The 23,575-nt window shown below is 32.7% G+C and overlaps 1 protein-coding gene across 3 annotated transcripts in view; it reads right to left on the reverse strand.

The window, feature by feature from the left end:
• The window catches only part of LOC136989080 (heterogeneous nuclear ribonucleoprotein 87F-like), a 41,156-nt gene extending 19,662 nt beyond the window's left edge, over nt 1-21,494 (reverse strand). For all 3 annotated transcript variants that reach the window (XM_067287174.1, XM_067287173.1, XM_067287172.1), the window contains exons 1-3: nt 21,354-21,494; nt 8,898-9,161; nt 27-237 (exon numbers count right to left, since the gene is read on the reverse strand). In XM_067287174.1, coding sequence (XP_067143275.1) covers nt 27-237; nt 8,898-9,161; nt 21,354-21,368 — 490 coding nt within the window. In that variant the 5' untranslated portion in view covers nt 21,369-21,494. The remainder of the gene's footprint in view (nt 1-26; nt 238-8,897; nt 9,162-21,353) is intronic.
• Between the last annotated feature and the right edge of the window lie 2,081 nt (nt 21,495-23,575).

Raw genomic sequence — 23,575 nt, forward strand, 5'->3', positions numbered from 1 at the left:
AAAATATAAATACAGAATATACTTACATACAATTTTATCAACTGGATCATAGTCATCAAATTCAAGAAAAGCAAAACCTCGTTTTTTTCCTGTCTCTTTTTCAGTTACAATGGTGGCACTAAGAAGATTTCCAAACTGACTAAAATATTCTTTTAAATCTTCTTCCTCTATTTCTTCCTTTAATCCTCCAACAAAAACTTTCTTAACAGTTGCCTGAGCTTCTGGTTTTCCAGCTTCCTGAAACATTGTATTCTTAATTCTTTTTTTCCCCCTCAAAATATATTTCAATATAGTTATAAAGTAATATTTAGGTAAAATGAGGAGCATTATATGATCACATATTCTCTGTTCTTCATTAAATAACAAATACTATTAAATAAAGTTCTGACATTTGATCTGAGTTACATAGCACTTTAATATTATTAAAGTGATATGTAAAAAAGAAATAAGACAAAGAAATTAATTTCATAGAAAATATTTAAAGAAATTTTATGTCAATATCTTTATAGTGTTGGCAACTTAGTACAACAAACTGTATAATTAAATACTGCAGAGCACACAAATTTTTATAATTCACAAATTAAAACTAAAAAATGCCATTATATTACCTTTTTTAGAGGTTAGTTTAAATATTTCAATAAACATTAATCGAGATATTTAAACTGACATCTAAAAAAGATAACATGATATTTTAGTTTTATTTTCTGAATATATCTTAAAAATATTAAGTGAAAAACCATATAATTCATAAATATTTATTTTTCAATGTTATTCTCAAAATAATTATTCAATATGTAAAAAACAGATAAAAAAATAAACAGTAAATCTAATTGAAGTTCTTGAATTTTTCTAAAAATAGATGCAAAGGTTATAGGGCCTATTAACTTTGAAATTTGTAAGTGAAAAATATATATCTAACTGTAAAATAAAATTGAAGTGAAAGATAATTATTTGAACATTTTTAAATAAAACTTTTATAAAATAAAAAGTAAACACTTATTTAAGTTATAGAATTACAGTTTATGTCTATAAAAAAATAATTCATAAAAATATTAAGATGAAAAAGCCTCCATTCTATTATATACAGTAAATGTATGTAACATAGGCCTGGCCAATTTATACAAAGGTTTTATCTACTTTCATGGAGTCAAAAGTTCTGATGACCTACCACCAAATTCTTTTATAAAAGTTTATTAACCCACTCTAAATTATGCTGAAAAACAGTGTTATATTTATTTATTGTGTGGTAATTTAAAATTACCTCTATTTGGTAAAGGCATTAAGACATAAAATAAACAGCAGCATTTATTTTTCACCATAACAAAGAATTTTATTTCCTTCATCATGCAAATCATAAGTTTTGCTCCTCTTCAACACAATAATTTTACACGTAACTAAAATTGTTTAGTGAACAACAAAGCAATTTCTAAAATAACAACAGAACCTAGATACAAACACCAATAAAAACAAAAGCATGTTGAGCTACAATTTGAAAAAAATTATAGGCCCATTCGTCCTTCCTCAAACTTCCTTCTGGCATTATATAGATGAAAGGCATTACCAAATAATGAAAGTTTAGAGGCAGGAGACCACAATTAATTATATTCAAACTTCTAGTCTAGACCAGAAGTCACATGATTTCGATTCAAAAATTTTCCCCAGAACAGAGTTACATAGATGACTAGCACAACTGTTATCAGAAAAAGTATGATGTACAATGGCAAGACACTACTAATTGGAGACTGAAAGCGTATATTTTAAATTAATTAAAAACATGATTAAAAGTTGCAGCTGGGCATAGTGACAATGTCAAATAATTTTTGCTCATTTCACTTAGTATTTCTCATTTAGTAACCCCTCAATGTCCTTTTCACTGAGCTGCGATCATAAGCAGACATCAAGTTATCTCAGAGAGCATAGTTACCAACCCATAAAGATAGTTAAAAGATTCTCTGTGGAAAAACATGAAATTATTATTATTAAAATTACAAATGTTTTTCATGTTTTAGTAAGACCATATTCTTTGTAACTGACCAAAAATAATGCATAACTTGTTGGTCAAGCCTGATGTAACAAAACAGAAATTATTCTATACAAGAAAGCCTACATAAGTTCACTATACAGGGTGAACCAAAAGTAGGTGGACAGTAGATGGAAGAGGGTTTGTATTTAGGGTTATACATTACAGCATCGATTATCCAGCCCCCAATCAACCATCACATCGGTTAACCGACAGTGTTCTAGTTGGCAAATTCAAATGTTTGCTAGTGATGTGACACTACAATATTTGGCTATATCTTGGCTGCTTTAATATTATTTTTGTTAAATTTTTGCATGTTTTAGCTGGTAACACGGTTCGACCATGAAAGGGAGGCCAGTGTTTAAACGAAGCTTAATTTTATTTAACGACACTATCCAATTGCTGTTTTTAAAACATGTGCGAGATTTAGCAGCAAAAAAACAAGTGTCAGCTGTGAAGCAAAAGAAACTTTTGGACTTCTTTTTCTAATGTATAGGCCTACTTTATGTAAAATATGTAACCCGAATATATATATATTATTTGTTTTATATTTTTCAATATACAGTACAGTACTGTATTTATTTTGTGCAAAATAAAGAAGTAATTTTTAACAATACAATAGCAACAATTATTATTTAAAAAAAAATTTTGTTAGACTTAACATTGATGAAATTTCAACACGAAGTAGGTTAATAGCAATATACTAATTACATGGGATATACTAATATACTATACTAATAATGTATTTTTTTTATACTTTTCAGTCCCCAACTGAGTCGGATAATCGATGCTCTACTGTACTGTAACAATGGTGTATATTTAACTTTGTTATGGCTATGGTTGAAAAATTACATCAGAGATGGATTTCAAGAAATTAATAGTCAAAGATACTAGTGCAAAAATGTTTGTTGAAGCATAAAATGATGAAATGTAGACTTCAAAACTGTAAATTTGATGGACAGCAGTTTGAACACCTGCATTGATAAAATTGTATTAGTAAATATAATTTTATATGTAATCTCAAAATTTATATGTATATGTAATCTCAATAAATCTTGTCATTTACTATCCACCTACTTTTGGTTCACTCTATATTTTTTTGTAGAGAAAACCAGTAAAAGATTGATTGTCTTCACTATATCTGAAAAAATTTATCAGAAAATATTGGCAGTTGAAAATAAAAAAGCTGACATGTGGTGGCCATCTTGGGCAAGTGGAATAAAATCATACTACTTTCATGTCTAAACCATGTGTAGAGGTGGCATCAGTAAAAACAAAATCAAAATGTCATCAATGCTGTTCAGTTTTTGATTGTAGTAATTACAGGAATAAAAAATATCACAATCATAATTTTCCAAAACATTCAAATTTAAAAAAAAAGACAGGAAATATCATTAAGAATACAAAAAACATCAGGATTGATGTGGTGTTCGGAGCATTTTTGCAAAGATTCTTACCCAGGTAAATATAACTGTTAAAAACAAATTTTTAAGACATTTATTTATTTTCTTATTACTTATCAATATATACAGAAATAATTGAATAATTGGGCTGAAATTTGAAATAATTGTAGACCTATAAATTCCCACTGTTGGCTGCTGTCTGTCCTTCCTTAATCTCAAGAACGGATAGATGAAAGACAAGACCAGATAAGGAAACCTTAGGGGGCAGGAGGCCCCGATTAACTACAGTGGGTGATTGGTTAACAAACAGTTTGGACTGTGAACAAATCAGAAAACAAACACGTTCGTGAAGGATTTTTATGTTCGGACAACAAACACACGTTCAGATAATGAACACCTCACAGAACAAACACAAGAAGCAATGTAAAATAGTGAATACTGATTAGTATGACTATCATTCAAGAGAAAGCTAGAGAAATTTTTGAAGAACTGAAGAAACAAACTCCACATTTGTAACATGAGGAGATAGAATTTGAGGCTACCACTGGATGGTTTGCAAAGTTTAGAAAGAGATCTGGCATTAAACATGTGGCAATTCACGGTGAGTCTGCTAGTGCAGATAAAGAAGCTGAGAAGTTCTGTCACAAATTTTGAGAATTCATTAAAAAAAAGGATATTGTCCACAACAAATTTTCAATTGTGATGAAACTGGTTTATTTTAGAAGTGCATGTACCTACATCACAAAAGACAAGAAAAATATTCCTGGGCATAAACCCATGAAAGATTAATTGATGTTCCTTTTGGAAACTAATGCCAGTGGTGATATGAAACTTATCCCGCTTCTTGTCTATCACTCAAGCATTCAAAAAAATTCCATAATTAAAGAAAGACTGTCAGTGATGTGGAGATCAAATAAAAGAGCATGGGTCATGCAGGCTTATTTCAAAGAATAGCTGTTTGAAGTTTGTGCTCCAAGCATCATGAATTACCTTCAGACCAATGAATTGCCATTGAAAGCACTGTTGCTAGTGGACAATGCACCACGACACTCAAAAGACCTTGAAGATAATTTCCTGGAAGACTTTCCGTGGTGACAGTTCAGTTTTTGCCTCCAAATACCACTTCATTGATTCAGCCAATGGATCAAGAGGTTATTACAGATTTCAAGAAATTGTACTGTACATTCATGCACTGTTTTGTTGGTGTTTTGAAGCATGCCAGTTCTCCTCAGCAATGACATTAAAAAAGTTTTGGAAAGAAAAATTTGATATTCTTGAAGCTATCCAGCTGATTCAAAAGGCATGGTCAGAGGTCACTCGACAACAGTTGAATTTGGCTTGGCAAAAGCTATGTTCCTCCTGCATTCAGGGAGACAGAGATGATGTCTCATATATTATGGATGAAACTGTGACAACTGCTAGATCCCAAATTGGAGGTGAATGAAGATGACACTGAAAAGCTCATAATGGAATATGAAACTGATTGATAACAGAACTCCAAAAACTCTTGAATGAAGAGCACGAAGAAATTCAGCGAGATGTGTTTTCTTCCAAAAAAAAAGAGAAAGACAAAAGAGAACCAATGCCGACATCTGCTATTAAAGAGCTTTTGAAGAAGTGGGAGAACAAAGCTGGTTTAACCTAATAGGTTTGGATAGCATCCAAACCAGGTTAAGGTTAATAGGCTTGGATATCTCTACAACAACAATGCTATTAGTTACTTCTGAAAAATCCTGAAGAGAGAAAAGCAATCAACATTGGACAGATTCTTTAACGCCCCACAAACAAGAAAAAACATGACTGATAAAAATGCAAGACTGTATGTATATATATACACACACACACACATGGTACAATCCAAAAGTTTGGGGACTATAGTAATCTATGACAACAAAAGCATGTATTTGAAGTTACAGCATATGAAATGGATTCTACCAAACCACCTCAGTGTGTTCAGGTTAATTTCACCCGTGTCATGTGATTAAACCGCGAGCACTGCTGTTTTTTTCCAGAGATAGTTACCTTTGTTCTGCGACGTAATAAAAGTGGAGTTTCAAGAACAACCTCCAACATTTCGACTTTGCCATGGTAGAATCACCATACACCTTTCTTAGCAATTTTAAAGTTTCTGTAGGTGTTTTACCTAAATGCTGACAAAATTTAATGTTGGAAGTTGTTCTTAAAACTCCACTTTTATTATGTCACAGAACAAAGGTAACTGTCTTCGGAAAAAAACAGCAGCGCTTGCGGTTTAATCACATGACATGGGTGAAATTAACCCGAACACGTAGAGGTGGTTTGGTAGAATCCATTTCATACGCTGTAACTTCAAATACATGCTTTTGTTGTCATAGATTACTGCAGTCCCCAAACTTTTGGATCGTACCACGTATATATATATGTGTGTGTATTTTTTTATTTATTTTTTGGGGTCTCCAGAAGAAATTAATAATCGAATTCCCAATAGACAATAAATGATGATGATGATGATAATCGGTTAATGAACAATTTGGATAGTGAACATGATCTTGGAATGGATTATGTTCGTTAACCGATCACCCACTGTATATGTGAACTTCTGATGCAAACCAGAAGTCAAGTTATTTCAATTCAAAACTTTTCCTCTGAAAGCAGTTAATAGACAAACTGCTTTCAGACAATTGATGATAAATATCCTTACAGCTTTTTTTTCACACTACTGCTTCATATCATTTAAAATAAATTTTATTAAAATTTATATTTTAAATCAAATTAAAACAGTACAGATACATTTAATTCTAACAATAAGATATAGAGACAAGAAATGATTACTAAAATGCCTATAATCTGCAGATTATCAAGTTAAAAAGCTTCTGACTGCCATGTATAATGCAGATTAAAGGTTGCTGCATATACAGTAATATCTTGGTTTTTGTCGATTATTTTCACAAAAAATTTGTCTTGGTTTTTGTTGGTGTGCCCACATGACCTCACTGCTAATTTTTCAAAGCCATGCATTTTCCTGCTCAATGTGGCATTGTTTCTCATTGTGTGAGCATTATCCTACACATCTAGCCAAACAATAGACATGTACAAAACCTCTGCATGCAGCTAGCACCTCTCAACACCTCTGGTCAAAATCTCAGATAACTCCCAGTTGCTGCCAGCCTGCTTCCAGCAAATTGCAAGTGTCTTTTTCAGAGCTTGATACACCAGCAAACAAGATGGCATGCACCATGAGGCTCATAAGAGCTCTATTTTGCATTGACAATTTTGAATTTAATTTATTTATTGATGAATAAACTCTGAATAAATTAAAATTCAGTTAGTACATTAATAGAATATCTTAATATACTAGTATATTTACATAAGACATCACATAATTTTTTTAGTTGTTAAATTGTAATCTTAAAATTGATTTAATTATTTAAAACTCTTATGGAAATTAAAAAGAATCTTTATTGCTATTTCTCTTTTCAAAATATTCATTTTTCATTAAGCTGTTCTTATTTAATAAGTTCAAAAACAAATTTAACGTAACATGGTGGGCTTCCACGTTACGTTAAATTTGCCATTTTTATTGTTTTTCTCTCCCAAAATTCCCAGCAGTCAGCACTTATGTTCTCTAGAAAACACCAGCAGTTGCATGACTTCTGGCAGCATCTCACTGGATTGACACCGAGATTTTGAATATGCCCAATTCCATTGCTTTTCTTTCCTTTTAGCTCCATCATGGGAACTGCCATGTTAAATGTTCCTTTATTTTTTACATTAGTCTTTTATATTCATTTCATATTGTTTTTAGTATTAAACACTATTTATTCTCTATAAAATGTGTTTTTGGTATGTATTTTGGAGTGTCTAGAACGAATTAATTGGATTTACATTTATTCATATGGAAATAATTGCCTCAGTTTTCATCAGTTTCAGATTTCGCCAATTGTTTTTGGATGAATTATTGACAAAAACCAAGGTATCACTGTAATCTGCAACAATTTTTCCAACATAGAAAAATTGCCCTAAAATCATTTTACTTTTTCTTGTGTCCATAAATCTTTTTGATATGATAAATCATGATTGGGTGTCATGTTTTGGTTTTTATGTGTCAGAAAGACACAAAAGACAGAGGTACCAATACATTCACTTCTACTCATGTAAGGAATATAATCATCCATTTATTTACACATCTAATGGCCTCTAATAAACATCTCCAAGCCAATCTTTGTTTAAATATGTTTTAAGCCTAGCTTAAGATGCCATAATTTAGATAATCAATAATGATCAATAGTATGTGAGTCTGATACCTGGACAAATAAGACTGAATGTCTTCTTGACATGGCATGATAAGACATCTTCTTTATTATTATTACAGAGAAAATTTGTTTCAGTAATAATTCCTAAAAGTTCTTCTAAAAGAACAATTTAATTATGATATATTATTACTATAAAGATTCACAGAAATATCAGGTAGACTTCAACTACTACATCCAAGGGAATAAAAAGTCATAAATGGAATGTTACAACTTAATTATTATGCTTTTTGTCCTTTCTAACTCTATTTAAAATTTATTTTGAATACTAGTACTTTCTATAAACAGGACTTATTATACTGGAAAATTATGGATGCAGATATTTAGTCTTACAGATCAAAAATAATGTTTTTTATTTAGTTCACAGGTGAACTAAATAAAGAACCTTATTTTTGATCTGTAAGACTAAATATCTGCATCCATAATTTTCCAGTATAATAAGTCCTGTTAATATATAGAAAGTACTAGTATACAAAATAAATTTTAAATGGAGGTTTACAACCTTTGTATGAAATCCTTTATTTAATTTATTATTAATTCATTTTAACTTTATTATAAATTTTAAATTAATATGACTATTCTGAGTTCAGCAGCTCAGCAGAAATTTAGTCTTTTTGATTTGTTAACAACACAAATCTGAGTTATAGTTAAAGATAAATAAATTTGAGTTATTACATAGTGTGTATTTATTGTCTGTTACAATATTATATTTAACATTTACTATACAAAAATAATAGTTATACCTTGCCACTAGTGAGTGTGATCAAATGTTTGAACTCAAAAATCATTTTTTTAATACACTAGTTTTGGCCATGAAGTCAACAGGTCATAAATTAAAAACTGATTGTATTTTATAATTCTGGATTTTACAATTTTATTATATTATTTTAAAATGAATCATTTAATTTCTCTCCTACATTTGAGAATACAAATTGCATCATTTCATTGCTAATGCACAAAGAAAGCAAATCAAGGATAATGCAAATTATATTATAAACTTTTTGTCAATGAAAATTGTCACCTAGGAATTATATGCCACTGCAGATAATAGGCAAGAAATTGAGATAAAATTTTTACACTATATATTATAAAATATTAAATCGAACATCAAAGAACAGAAAAATTTTCTATTAAAAATTAAAACTTAGCAGTTACTTAAATTTAAAAATTATGAAATTAACATACTTCTCTTGGAACAGCTCTTTTTGGTTCAACTTCTCTTCCATCAATTTTATGGGGCCTTGCTGCTTGAGCATCATCCACCATATAAGCTTTTTTGTAAGTAATGAATCCAAAGCCTCTAGATTTTTTAGTATTAGGATCTCTCATAACTACACAATCTACAATTTCTCCCCATTCTTCAAAATGATTTTTTAATGATTCTTCAGTGCTTCTATAATCAAGACCTCCAATAAATAACTTGCGAAACTGTTCAGGTTCTTGGTCGTTCTATTAAATATATATTTTAACATGAAAAATTAAAAATATATATATTTTTATAATTATAATTATTATTATTCTGTTTATAATTACAATTAGTTAAATTTTATACTAATTAATTACCATTCATTTTTTTTTATAAGGTAGAATATTTTGTTAATACAGTATACTTGATTCTCATTATCTGGCATACCTCCATTGTGATTAGCTACATGTCTCCACTGACATGAAAATGTAGCCACATTCCTGTCTACTCTGGATTTTATTTGTGTACAATATTGCATGTCAGCATATCATATTATTTCCCATCTGCCTCCAAAAAGAATCAGTACTGCTCAACTCAAGAAATTGATAAAATAAAGCAATAGCTTATGATTAAAAAAAAATTGTTTTGTTACAATTTTAGTTTTAAGTAAGTATGAAAGATATTTTGGTACTGCACATGAGGATTGATCATTTTAAGTGATCTGAGATTCAAATGCATTTGTTTAGTTTTTGAATAACATTACTATTTTAATGTTTGAGTCATTAAAATAGTAAACCATTCAAACTTAGATTAAATTTAAAGAATAAAAATATTTAATTTGTTTTATATGAATTGTAAGCTAAGGTTGTCCTAGATCAAGACAAAAACATTCCTTATTATTCAATTAACGATTTGACTTCCTGAAATAAGCATTTTAGTATTGGTAACAATGCAATAATTGTAATCCTAATAAGCTATAAACGCATTGCTTTTTTTCATTACTGGAAAGTATTTTTATAATTAAAAAATTATACACATTTAAAACAATAGTCCTGGTTTGACTGTACAATATTTTAGTTTTATTTACATACAATAGCATTAATTTCTGTCATTTTGCAAACAAAATTGGAACTAAAGAAATCATTACAATTTTGATTTATTTGCCTCATTCTTTAAACTCAACAGTATAAAAATGCTTTATATTAGTTAAAGTAACATCTATATACAACTGTATCTTCTTGAAAACCTTTTAACTGGTGCTATATGCTCAAAGTTCGTATGCGAACATTTTCGGCTCCCTCACTGGGTCCTTTCTCAAGCTATACTCTCTTTTTTTGACAGTTATATCGAAGATTATCCACTTTCCGGATAATTATACATGACAAACGATAGTCATGTGATCATTTTTTAAGTAAATTTTAAATGTTGATGGCACACGGTTTTGATAGATTCGGAATTCGATAATTCAAATTTTTATCCAGAAAGTGGATAATCTTCCGATATAACGGTTGAAAAAAGAGAGTATAGCTTGAGAAAGGACCCAATAAGGAAGCCGAAAACATTCGCATACGAACTTTGAGCATATAGCACCGGTTAAAAGGTTTTCAAGAAGATACAGTGGTTTCACCCCGGTGTGTATAGGTGGATTATCTATATACAATTTAAATTATTGTTAAATAACTTAGTTAAAAGAGTTACTTTAAATAAGTATTAAATAACTTAATGTTAGAAGAGAATAGTAAAATAAATCTTTGAGTAATATATTGTAAACAGTAATTGGATGAACAAAACAGAATTTTAGCATCCTACTGCCTGACCATTACAACCCATCAAGTTTTTATCATGTAAGGAAGAACATCATTCATTTGAACAAGTAGCTGCTGAGAGACAAATTTATCATCATACAGCTTCATTTCTATTTTATTTACCAACTATTGTTAACATAATAATAATGTAATAATAAAAATTTCAAATTAAAAATTAAATAGAAAAGAATTTTTAATATCTTCATTTTAAGCTTAGTTCATACAGAGTAAAAAAATGGACAGGAATGAATATTCCACCAACAGTGATGTTCTTTCTGGCAAATTTTTATTACATTGAACTTTTCAGCTAGAGAAAAATACTAATAAGAATGATAAATTAAAAACTCTAAAAACCTATAATCCAGCAATTTTTATAATATGTGCAAACGTTTTCTCCCATGTTGAATAGGCATCATCAGGCAAACTAATTCCCAGCTGCTTGACAACGAGGAATTGCCGTACATGTGTGCAGAGGGGAGGTAACGTAAGACGACAGAAAGGGGAGGGGAAGGATAGTAAGATTTATAGTTTGAAGAAAGACTTCCATGCTGTAGGGAAGGAGTTAACACCATAAAAATTAATAGCAGTGTTATTGCAGGTGGCCTTATATATTTCCACCTGCTCAAGATGTTGAGAAAGGGTTACCTGGAATAGCTATGTAAGAAGCGTGCTTTGCCAAATTCCACCTCAATGTCAGGGTCGAAAGCATAGACAGCCAATGCAGTGCTAGCCAATCCTTTCATGATAGAATTCTGGTGTTCCTTGAGGCGGATGTTTAAAGGGCACATTGTAGCATGTATGTATTCTAAGTGGCAGCTAGATCTATGATCGTTGATAGGGATAGTGTAGATGCCTGGTTGGAGGTGCATGTCTGTATGGTCTTTAGTGTTGCAGAGAAGGGAAGAAATAGAAAGACTTTTACGGAAGGCAAAACAAAAGTTATTTTTCTTGGATATTTCCTTGTAAAGGGAGGCTACCTTCTTGTCATAAGTCATGATCCTGTAAACTGTGTCCTGAGTGTGATTTTTTGGCAAGGTGGAAGTGGCGGAGAAAAGACAACATATAAGGCCATTAACAGTAGGTGGGGAGTAGCTGTGCTGAGTTGCATATCGGGAGATCATTAGGAGCTCTGTACTTCTGTCATATGTGTTCAACAAATGGGTGAAGGCCCTTCAAACCAAAGTCCTGAACCCAGTCATCTTGAAGGTGAACAGATTGTGGGAAGAGGCAGGGATAAAGGTTGGGTAGTGTGTAGGTTTTCTATAAACCTGAGTGGTTATGCATTCTTTAAAGGAGGAAAGCTGGAATGTTGTCTTGTTCAAGGCAGAGCTAAAGGCCATAAAATTTGTTATTGATTTTTTGCAAGAATCCTTGGATACTGGATTTGTTCTGCCAGATTATAAGAATATTGTCGATGTACAGTACCATGCATATAGGAGAATGTGGTTGGTGAAGGCAGGAAGGACAATGGCCTCAAACTGCTGAATAACTAATTTGCAAAAAGTGCCTGATAGAGGGCTGCCCATAGGGACACCCTTACTTTGTAGAAATGCGTCGCTTTCAAAGGAAAAGAAAGAAGATTGGCAAAGTAGATCAGCCAATTCTAAAATGTTATGGTGGTGTTTATCCAAGTCCTAAATATACAAGAGGAGGAAATTACAAATGGAGCAGAAGCATAGTTCAATACAGATGGAGAGATAGAGATTGGAAGTTGCAGACAGTGAAGTGTAATGGGGCCTGGACCTTAAGGTCCTTGAGGCATTCAAGTAAATCCAAGGTGTTAGAGATTGAGTATGGGTAAGGAGGGAGGTGATCTAAGATGAAACTGACTTTCCTTTCAAGTCATGCAGTGGGTGAAAAAGATTTATCCACAAGAGGCCAAAATTGTGTGCCAGGTTTATGAGTTTTGGTGAAGTCAAGATAAGTGGTATAGCTGGGGTTGTAACAGAAGCATTACATAGATAAAGGATACCTGCCACAGGGGTGTTTGTAAATTGTAGGACCCTAATCCAGCAGTTCCTAAAGTGTGCATCACTGCTCTCTAAGGTACTATGAAATATAAAATTTTTGTAATTTAATTTCCATTTTCAATTCAATGTGATAAGACGTGACATCTAGCAGAGCTGGTGCAAACCATTAACTCACTTAGTAATAACTAGTGATGTAACGAATAGTATATTCGGCCTCAACCGAATACCAGATATTCGGCAAGGAGCGTGGCCGAATACCGAATATTCGGCCAAACTATTCGGCTTGATTAACCACGTACGAAAATTGGCGCGCAAACCGCATTATGGCAAAGATCGCGCACCGTGCTCTCTATTGGCCCGCTGTCACTACGATTTTTTCTTCCATTAGGTCTAAATTATTTAAATTAATTAATTAAATTATAATTATTAAACTTAATATGAGATGAAGCCTAACGTCTACCTCTAGTGCTAAATTGGTTTATAATTTATGTAATAGCCGTAAATAGCCCGCTATGATTCAGCAGTTGTTGGTATTTAGATGTAAGTTATAAGTTATTTTATTTGCAATAGATCATTTCAACTCTTTAATTAAACACTAAAATTTTATTTTTACTACGTATTTGTAGACTGAATAGTACCGTAAGGATATACTTTAGTGGTGACATAATATGGTCTAGTTTCTCCCCAGTTGTGGAACAGTTCAAATATATTATTGGGGAGTTTCTATTTGTGAAGTTTTGTGATATTTTGTTGCTATTGTTTTTGTCAATATTTTTAAAATTAACATGATTTCAAATGTTATCTTTTGTAAATAATGAAAAATGCTCATTCTTTGCTTTATATATAAAATAAATTATATAGTAGTTACTCATCTTCTAGAAATAGATAAATAATTCTTTCATTAAATACGATAAGTTTCAATAAAACGTTTCGTAACTCATTTTAAAATATCGTATAAATATTAAAATATACCCAAATACGAATATAACATAATTAACTAAACAATAACATTAATGCCCGATACATTCTAACCTACACGCCATCAATGCCATAAGATATCGGGCTAGATAAAGGCTATAATATTATTTAACTACGAAATAATTTAATACTAGAGTTAGATGCCATTTCTTATTATTTTTAATAATTATAGTTTAATGTTCAGCATTAATAAAAGTTACAAAAAAGATTAATTTATTGTGTTTTTTGTTATTTCTTACTCCTGTTTTTAGGTATTCGGTATTCGGCCAAATAGTAATTAAATATTCGGTATTCGGCTGAATAGTGATTTAAATATTCGGTATTCGGCCGAATAGTGAAAAATAGGCCGAATGGGCCGAATACCGGGTATTAACCGAATATTCGTTACATCACTAGTAATAACTGTTTGCAGAAGCATGTATGAACATTTATCAGATGGCACTCTGCAATAATTTTCTTAATTGTTTTAATGGTTTGTCAAACTTTCTCGGTACTTTGTGTTCGTATAAAAATAGCTGTCGGTTTCACATGATTTCAGTGTTCAATTAGTTTTTGGAGATTGTATCAACTGAATATTGTATTGATTAAGTCAAGTGAAGATTTTGAAGTATTTCTTCTCATATGCATTTTTAAAATGGATTGGTTTTACTAAATAGTAATAAGAGTTGTGAGGGTGAAAGTAAAGAGGGCACAATGTCAACCAGTGGCAAAAGCGTGAAGAAACATAAATATTGAAAATACCATAACAGTTATTTAAACTTTGGTTTTATATCAACAGAGTCAATGGTGAAGAGAGGCCGCAGTATACTGTGCATGAAAATTTTGGCACAAATGTGCCTGCTACCAAGTAAATTGAAATGACATTTAGAAAGCAATCATCCTAGAATGATTATTAAATCTTGTGACTACTAGAAAGTTAAAAGAGTTAAATCAAGAAAAAGATACTTTTATAAGCAGGCATCAATACCAAGCAGTGCTTTGCTAGCATTTTATAAGGTGGCATATAGAATCGCAAAATGTGAGAAGCCTCATTCCATCACAGAAAAACTCATTCTACCGGCTGCTGTAGCTTTGGTAAACATTATGATCAGTAAGTCTGCAGCTTTCAAAAGTGCCTTTGTCCAATAACACCATTAGTTGCAGATATAGCACATAGCGGACCTCAACAACCAGTTAATTGAAAAAATAAGAGAGAAGGAATTTGGGTTGCAGCTGGATAAGGCCACAGATGATGATAATGATGTTCACTTGATTTGCTATGTACGGTTCATAGATAGTAATAACATTGTAGAAGATCTTCTCTTTTGTAAAAGTATCACTGCTGGTGCTAAGGCTCAAGACTTGTTCGAGATCCTTGATACTTTTATATCCAAAAATAATTTGGAGTGGACCAAATGCATTGGTATCTGTACTAATGGTGCTCATTCTATGTCTAGCTGTTATGGAGGATTGAAAGCATTTATTCGAAACAAAGCCCTGATGCACTGTGGACCCATTGCATTATTCATAGGAAAGCACTCGCATCAAAATATCTGAGTCCTACATTGAACCAAGCTTTAGAATATGTAGTGAATGTAAACTTGTTGTAGGTAGTAAACTTTATAAAATGTTGGCCATTGAAGGCAAGATTTTTCAAATATATGGGATCAGAGCAACATCTTTATGGTACAGCACTTCACAATGGCTCTCTCATGGTAATGTTTTGTCTTGTACATTTGAACTGAGACAGGAAATTTATATTTTTCTTAAAGAGGAAGACCACAAGTATGCTGAAAATTTTATGAATAAAGAGTTGTTTGAATTTATTCAATTACATTTTTTATCTTAAACACGTGTTTTATTTATTTTTTACTTAATGTCCTAACTTTTTAACTAAAAAATTATTGGCTATTTTGCAATTTTGCAAATTTTACTTGTAGAATTTGACATGGGCATCTTGGGGAGTGGTAGTATAATAGAATGATGAATTTCTTGAAATAAGAAAAAGAAATTAAACATAGCAACTATAAAGAATATACTTTCTAATTACTAAGGTCATTCAAATGAAAACAAGGCCAAAGGATAGAGGCAGAATTGTTAAATTGTGACATTTTTGGCAGGAAATGTAGGTGGTAGCATTATAGTGTGATTATGAAGAGACAGGTGGCACTGAGTTCACATGCTGAAAGTACTAATCTGCCTTTTGTCAGGATGTCATGAGTTTTTTTGTCCAAACAGCAATCATGGAAGGAACTAAACATAAGCAGTATTTCTTGAAACACGATGCAAGGTACTTAGTATGCGGTAACTTCTGGCATGATTCTTTACCATGATAACACATACCCTCCACACTACAATATTGTAAAAGATTCTCTTGCCAAATTCAAATGGAAAACACTCCAGCATCCAGCATATAGCCCAGACTTGTCCCCCTGTGACTCACATTTTAAGGGAGCTCAAGAAACATTTGCAGGGTACCAGATGCCATACAAATGTGAGGACCGAATTAAGCCGGTCCGATTTTAAAATTTCTTTGTTTCAAATCCCCTTGGGAGATAACAATCAAAATCAAAGATAACAATCACAAGTCAAAGAATGTACAGTCTTCCGCCGTCAAACTCGCTTCCCTCCTCTCCGGATTCGACTTCTGCGTCATGGAGCCCGAATCATCGCCCTCCGTCGCGATCGGTGATCTTAGCAGACGCGATCGGGAGTATAAATAGGGGTGGGAGATATCTAAGAACGGGGTCGCTGAAGGTCTGCACAAGACACCCGACCTGTAGGATCCGTCCCGAGAAGCGAGGGCCGAGACACGAAGTCACCGAAGCCCGCCGACGACGAGCCGCCCACCCGATCCTCCCGCTTCCCTCCACGACCGGAGAACAGAGACGATTAACCCTACGATTACAGCTAATTCTTCAACTAATCCTAGGAAGAGGTATGATCCCCCGCATTTGCGAACTCTCTCTCTCTCGCGGTTAGAAACGGAACGCGTTAGATCTTTGTATCTGTTTACCGTCTAAATAAATCGTTATTTGTTTTCCTCATGGTTCCGTTACTTCGAATATCGCCTCGAACCCACACACTTCCTCCACTCGACCTGACAATTAATTACCCGATCCCGACAAGTCGGGATATCGTACAAAATCAGCCATCCTTGACAGTGGGGTGGGTCTTGCCGACCTGAACGCCGACAAAAAGGAGGTACGACTCCGTCCTACCTCCCGGCGTTTCCCACACAAATGAAGAGGTACAGGATGCTGCTCATGAATGATTCTGACAGAAACCCTGCAAGTTCTATGAATAAGGAATTATCAATCTAGTGTCACAATGGGATAAATGTCTTAACAGCTACGATGATTATTTTTAAGATAAAATAAAAATAACTTATTAATACACCTTTTGGCTTGTTTTCATTTAAATGAGCATAATATATTCTTACAACTATTGTAATCTATTTCTGAACATTTCCTTCCAATAAATAAATGAACAAAACAAGCATAAAAACAAGTTGATAATATCAGTCATCATTTTGTTTTTATGACGCTATCATTTGCATATGACTGAATGCTCATTTCACTGTTTTCATTTTGTAAAAAGCAGCGAGAATAAAAAAAAAGAGAGACTCACTAAGAAACAAAAGGAACCTACTCTACCTCCAGACCATACTCAAGCTTTTGACAGCCCTAAGTACAATAATGAATCCAGTTGTATAATGCTAGTCTGACAATAGTGTCATATTCATATCATAACATAATTAACGGGTGTACATGCAAAACCATATGCAGCTAACTGTGAAACTGTAATTTTCAGAAAACTGGATGTGAAAATTGGACCAATCAAAAATTTGCTATTTTAAATAACTGTTTCGAGATAAACAAGTTCAAGTGTATATGTAAAATTTATTTTTTCATCTGCATTTTCAGCCTAAATTTAATATATTCTCCATGTTTATCTCAAATAATTTTCTCCCAAAACTTCCATATCTCAAATTATGGACTGAAGTATCAATTATAAATTCAAAGTTCAGTGACTACATTTTGATAGCATAAGTTGCAGTTGAAAAACATCTCTTGCAATACAATACATAGTTGCAATTAATGTTGCTTTTCTCTGATTGGCTACAAGTTTGACTTGTGTCTTGTTGGTTGAAGAAAGCCATGTACCAATTAGTTACCTGAGTGATAAATCCTGCATTTCAATGTTTCAAGTAAAAAGAATCCATTGGGATTGTCCCCTCAACTCTAAAGATAACATCCACAATTATTGCTACAGAAAAACACAGTTTAGTTGTTTTAAAAAATTAAACCTAGGAAATATTTTCCAGAAAATTTTTTCCAAACTTAATGCTGTTAAAAAATTATAACACAATAAATATTTATCAAATGAATGTTATAAAATAGTAACCATACTTTCATATTTTATCTAAAAACAAGTCTATGTAATTAATAATTATAATAATATTTAATCTTACAGAAATGGACACCTGTGTACCATCTGCATCAAAGGTTAAGATAAATGACTATTTCTACTAAGACTTTTACTACATTTTCAATAACATTAATTCGTTTAATAGTAAGAACATATAAGAATATTTTCCTATTTGGTTTTATGCAGTTTAATTTGACTTTACAGAAGGTTGATTGTTCCATAATGCCGATTTGCATATTACCCATAGTTCCAGTTGTAGGAAGTAGAATAAAAGCAACTGGCCCATGTGCTGCTGTATATTCTGAGTTTTACTTTTGATAAGTAAGGTTTATCTATTATTTTGGGCAGGTTATGTAACTGCACTTTCTGACATAAAATATTTACAAACTCAAATTATTAAAATGTGCAAAAATCATGGTTTTAACGTTTCACGATATGGGATACAGTCAGTTCTCAAAAGAAATAATTTGCAAGAGACAGGACAGTCGTCAAGTGTTTCAATTCAGCCCAGAAAAAGGAACACCCCAAGCCACAAACCGGAGGTTATAGCAAAAGTGAGATGACTGATCAGTGGTTCAAATCCAAAAACCCAACGAAGTATTGCCCAGAGTGTTGGAACAGCCCAGTCCACAGTTCATGCCATCATTCACAAGAATTTGAAACTGAAGAAATGCCATAAAGGTCGAATTCACAAGCTGCTGTCTCGTCACATCCAAGAACGAAAGACCAACTGCTGAAAACTGTACGAAATGTATCTTTCAGTAAACAAGTGGCAGTTTGTAGTCACACTAGATAAAGCATGGGTGTACGTGGACAATTGTAACAAATCACAGGCAATTTACTACAGACCATCAGATGGGAGAGCATACCAAAAATGGTTTAAGGAATGTCGCAAAAGTTTTCCGTAAGGCTTTATGGTCATTGCGGGTTGTTGTTATCATGGTAAACTAAACATCAGAAAATTGAAAAAAATGTTAAAATTAATTTGATGTACTACTAGACTAAAGTTCTGGAACCTCTATACCATGAAGAGAAATGACCAAACAAATGTATGGGTGTATCAAGACAAAGCTTCCAGTCATACCTCCAAATCAACCCAAGATTTCATCCATGTATTAGAACAGGAAACAGGAATCCATACCATCCCTTTCAGTGACATTCTCATGAAGTCACCCGACGTGGCTCCAATGGACTACTGTGCATTTGGTCTATTGAAACGCAGCTCTGGGAAGCCATTGTCCAAAAACAATGGCAGGTTTATGGAAAGCCTGTAAGGAGAAATGGGACCATTTGGACATGAATGTTCTTCAAATAAGTCTTGTACAGTGTAAACTTCGATGTAGAGCTATAGTTTCACAACATGGCCATCAGATCGAACATAATTGAAACTGGCACCATGGCATTTAGGTTACTTTATAGGCCTCCTAATTCAGCATTATGTAACGTGATCAACCCTCTGTATATAGCTGTTGTGAGAAATCAATTTTTTAATAATGAATATGTTTAATTGTTTAGGTGGAGCAAAGCAAATCATGATAGACAATGCCTTGCATTTTTGATTGTGAAAGAAAGGCTACCTCTTTTGGTCACTGAAAATTCCAACTTTAAGTATTTTGCAAAGAAAGCATTGCAGTTCCAGATGCAAAGAAAGCTAACAGACTTTCAAGATAAGTACAGTATCTTATCAGGAACTGTAAAAGATAAGCTGAAAGTGTGGTGAGGCAAGACAACTCAGCTTCCAAGAAGTTGAGTTGTCTTGCCTCACTATGCAAAGTTTTCTGGGTTTTATAGAACAGAAATAGTAAAAAAATTACAGTATCTTCCAACCTTAGCCAAATCAGTGATGAGCATCCGAGCAAGTGTTCTCCAAAGCATCAAAATCTATCATACCAGCTCGACATAGACTCTGACAAAAACTGGAAATGAAGATGTTTTTAAGTTCCTTGGAAGATTCAATGTGGAATCTTAAAACAAGTGCATTTCTTCTATTGGGTATTTCTGATTTCATTATGTAACATTTATATTGTTTTACACATTATTATCATCAATAAATGCATTTATCTGTGAAAAAACTTTAAACTTACTTTGCATTAATCAATTTGTTACAATTTTAATGGTACAAATACGGCTCCAAAGGAGACAGAACCTTATCAGAGCTGTAAACCACATCCACGAGTAAAAACATCAAAGAAAATGATGGTCTACATGTAACCCTTTCGGAGATATATCCCCAAAATCAGCCTATCTGATTGTTACTTAAACACACAATAGGCTTAATGGTGTGCACAGCATGATTCAAATCATACCCTAGTAGTAGTCAGTGCAAATGGCAGTGGGTTAATGTTACCTTCGGTAACCAAGATGGCGGCTCGTCTCTAATTCCAGCAAGGAAACAGTGGGATGCACGTTCTAACCTAACCTAACCTATTCTAATAATTTGGTTGCTAATAATTATGGTAATTTATTAGAATAGGTTAGGTTAGGTTAGGTTAGAACATGCGTCCCACTGTTTCCTTGCTGGAATTAGAGACGAGCCGCCATCTTGGCTACCTAAAGTAACATTAACCTGGCAGTGTTTTTAGTATCCAGTAAAGTGGGAAATGGTTGATTCTTAGCATTGTTTTGAGAAATAGTTTCAGATTTTTTTTTCATTTTTGAATTTTACTCCATTTTTGAAGATTTTCAAAATTTCACACAGGCTGATTTTGGGGGCCCAATATCTAACAAAGGATTACATGTAGCCCATTGATTCCTTTTGACTTTTTTACTCCTATGGGCATTGTCTATAACTCTGATAAGGTCCCAACTGCCTCATTCAGAGATGAATTTTTACCGAAAATAACTCGACGATTAATAATACAGTATATCGATAAAAAAATTCCATTACAATAATCGAAAAAAAAAAAAAAAACTACTATTAGATTTCCATATTCGAAATCGATAAATTTCTTTCTCAGACAGAACTCCAATTCAATGTTTCTAGAAATAGTTTTATGCATTGTTCTGTATGATAAAGCAAAATTCATTCGTTGATAATTCTTTCTTCTCAAACATAAGTCTACGTAGTACATATATTTATATTAACATACAGTATACATGAAGTGTGTAGACTAATAATACGATGCGTTATTAATATTACATATCTAACGTATCAATGTAATTGTTACTATTCTCTATAACAAAAGATAAATTTGTATATGCGATTATTGATATTATAACCGTATTAAAATTTCATTTAAACTTTTTAACAAGCACGTTTGACAACGAACAACAAAATGAGAGAAATACTTACATCGGAAGGGCTCATTTTTTAATTATATTTGATTAAAATATATAATACTCAGCGATCGTATCGGTCGACTAAAAAATTTTTTTAAAAAGTTTCCACAAAACCGTGTAAAACAAAATAGCCAAAATTCCGCACGCTTTCTCGTGCTATATATGTTTCATACGCTTCTCGTGCTATACATTTAATTTTTTTTTTTTTTTTTAATGCTTTCGTAAAAACAATTTAAACACCTATTTCTTAAAACCAGAAAAGTTAATAATTTTATATAATATTCAAATTCCTGTCCTTAAGTAATTTTTAAAATATTTCTGATTTTTTTCTATTTAAGACTTTTCCGCCCTGTGGACACTTAGATGGCCTTTTTAGGAAGCTTATTATAGGTTCGTAAATATAAAATTGTAAAATCGACACAATGGGGCAGCCGGATACGAAACGGGACGGAACCTGACGCAGCCGAACGGCCCTCCGAAAAAATTCCTGGTTTTTCAATCCATCTGAATTTGTTCCTAGGGTTCCCAGAGTGGAAGGCTACGACCTAACCGCTCGGCCATCCAACCGTCCAAATACAGTATATACAGTAGACCCCCCCCGATAACACGGGTTCATATAACAGGGATTCGTATAACACGGAACGTATCTACCGTGTTATAGGGGTCTACTGTATATATATAATTATGTTCTTTTTTTATTGTATTGTCTAGTATGCTAAATATGCACAATCTTGTTTTTATTTAAAATAATATTCATTAGAAACAGGATTACTTTCAGTTTTTTTAAGTTAAAATAATGTTTTTTTTTCTAATACTGTAAATAAAATTATAGAAATGTGGAATAATTCATTTATTCTAAAGTAATGTTTTCTGTATTTTTGAAAATCTAAAGAGAAATTTGTAATGATTGTCTCCCTTTGCACCCCAGATAATGCTGCCAAAAGGTCTTAATTCACAAATTTCAGAAATTTTCTATAAAAGGTGCTTAAGCTTCAAAGTGGGTGAACAAAATTTCTGAAATTTTGCAAGATGGTTTGATTATTAGGGTAATCTATGATATTAAATTTTGGCGGTTAAAGGTCAAGGGGGTGAAAAGATAATGGGAGATCGTGTGAATTTCGGGTAGGGTCAGACTTAGTGACGATTTTACTCGTTATTAGCATTTAATTTTTTTTTTTTTTTATAAAACTCGCCTGTATCCCAAAATTAAGCTTTCTGCCATTTTATAATATTTAAAAATATAACAGATATTTTAATAAAATATGATAATAGATGGCGCTACCACACTTTTTAGTGTAGCCGAGAAATTCACCAACTTGTTGATTTATTTTTCAATGAAGAAAAGTTAATGAAGTTAAAAGTTTTAAAATTTCAACAAGGGAAATCTTCAATTTAAAATAAAGTCTTTCAAACACATATATACAATACATGGTGTTTCCATCATACATATAATATTTAATTATCATTAATAAAACCAGTAGTAAATAGCCAGGACGATAATTACATCAAAATTTTACAAGAAAATTCTAAAAACAATTTTTCTGGAATTTTTAAATATAAGCATTTAATTTTATATGCACTATATTCAATGGTTTTCAAAGCGGGATGCGCGTACTCAAATTGATACTTGGGTTAAAAAACCCGTCTGGATTTGATCTCGGGCTCCCCAGAGCGCTTTAACTGCTTGGCTATTCGGCCTGTCTAAGGATTAGCGGCGATTTTAGTAAACAAGGTTAAGTTAACAGGTTATATTCTAAAACTAGATTGATTGACCGCAACACAATGTGAAATGTGCGTCAAATGAAATATGAAATCTCGAACCTTCGTGAGTCGCGTCGCTTCGATCACTAGATAAACAAATGCCTTTTTGAACTGTAAAAAGACGTGGCAAATTAAAATTATGCTAACTATCGAATGCTGTATAATTTATAAAGCAAGACTAAGACGATAAGTTTTATATTTTACTAGACCACCCTTGACCTTTGACGGCCGGATGGCCGAGCGGTCAAGGTTAGCAGCCTACCGCCCTGGGGGACCCGGGATCGAGTCCGGACAAGTCGAGAAATCCCCTGGAATTTTTCGGGGGGTGGTCCGTCCGGATATGTCGGTCCCCGTCCCTCACCACCCAGCCGCCTCATTGTGGGCTTGGCTGAACCCATAATGGGCTTGCTATAAGAGGCCCTCTTAGTGCCCCCTGGGCGGAAAGAGTTACAAAAACAAAAAAAAATTTAAAAT

This window comes from Centruroides vittatus, unplaced genomic scaffold (assembly GCF_030686945.1).
Source record: "Centruroides vittatus isolate TY-2023 unplaced genomic scaffold, ASM3068694v2 scaffold_435, whole genome shotgun sequence".
In the NCBI taxonomy this organism is placed as follows: domain Eukaryota; kingdom Metazoa; phylum Arthropoda; class Arachnida; order Scorpiones; family Buthidae; genus Centruroides; species Centruroides vittatus.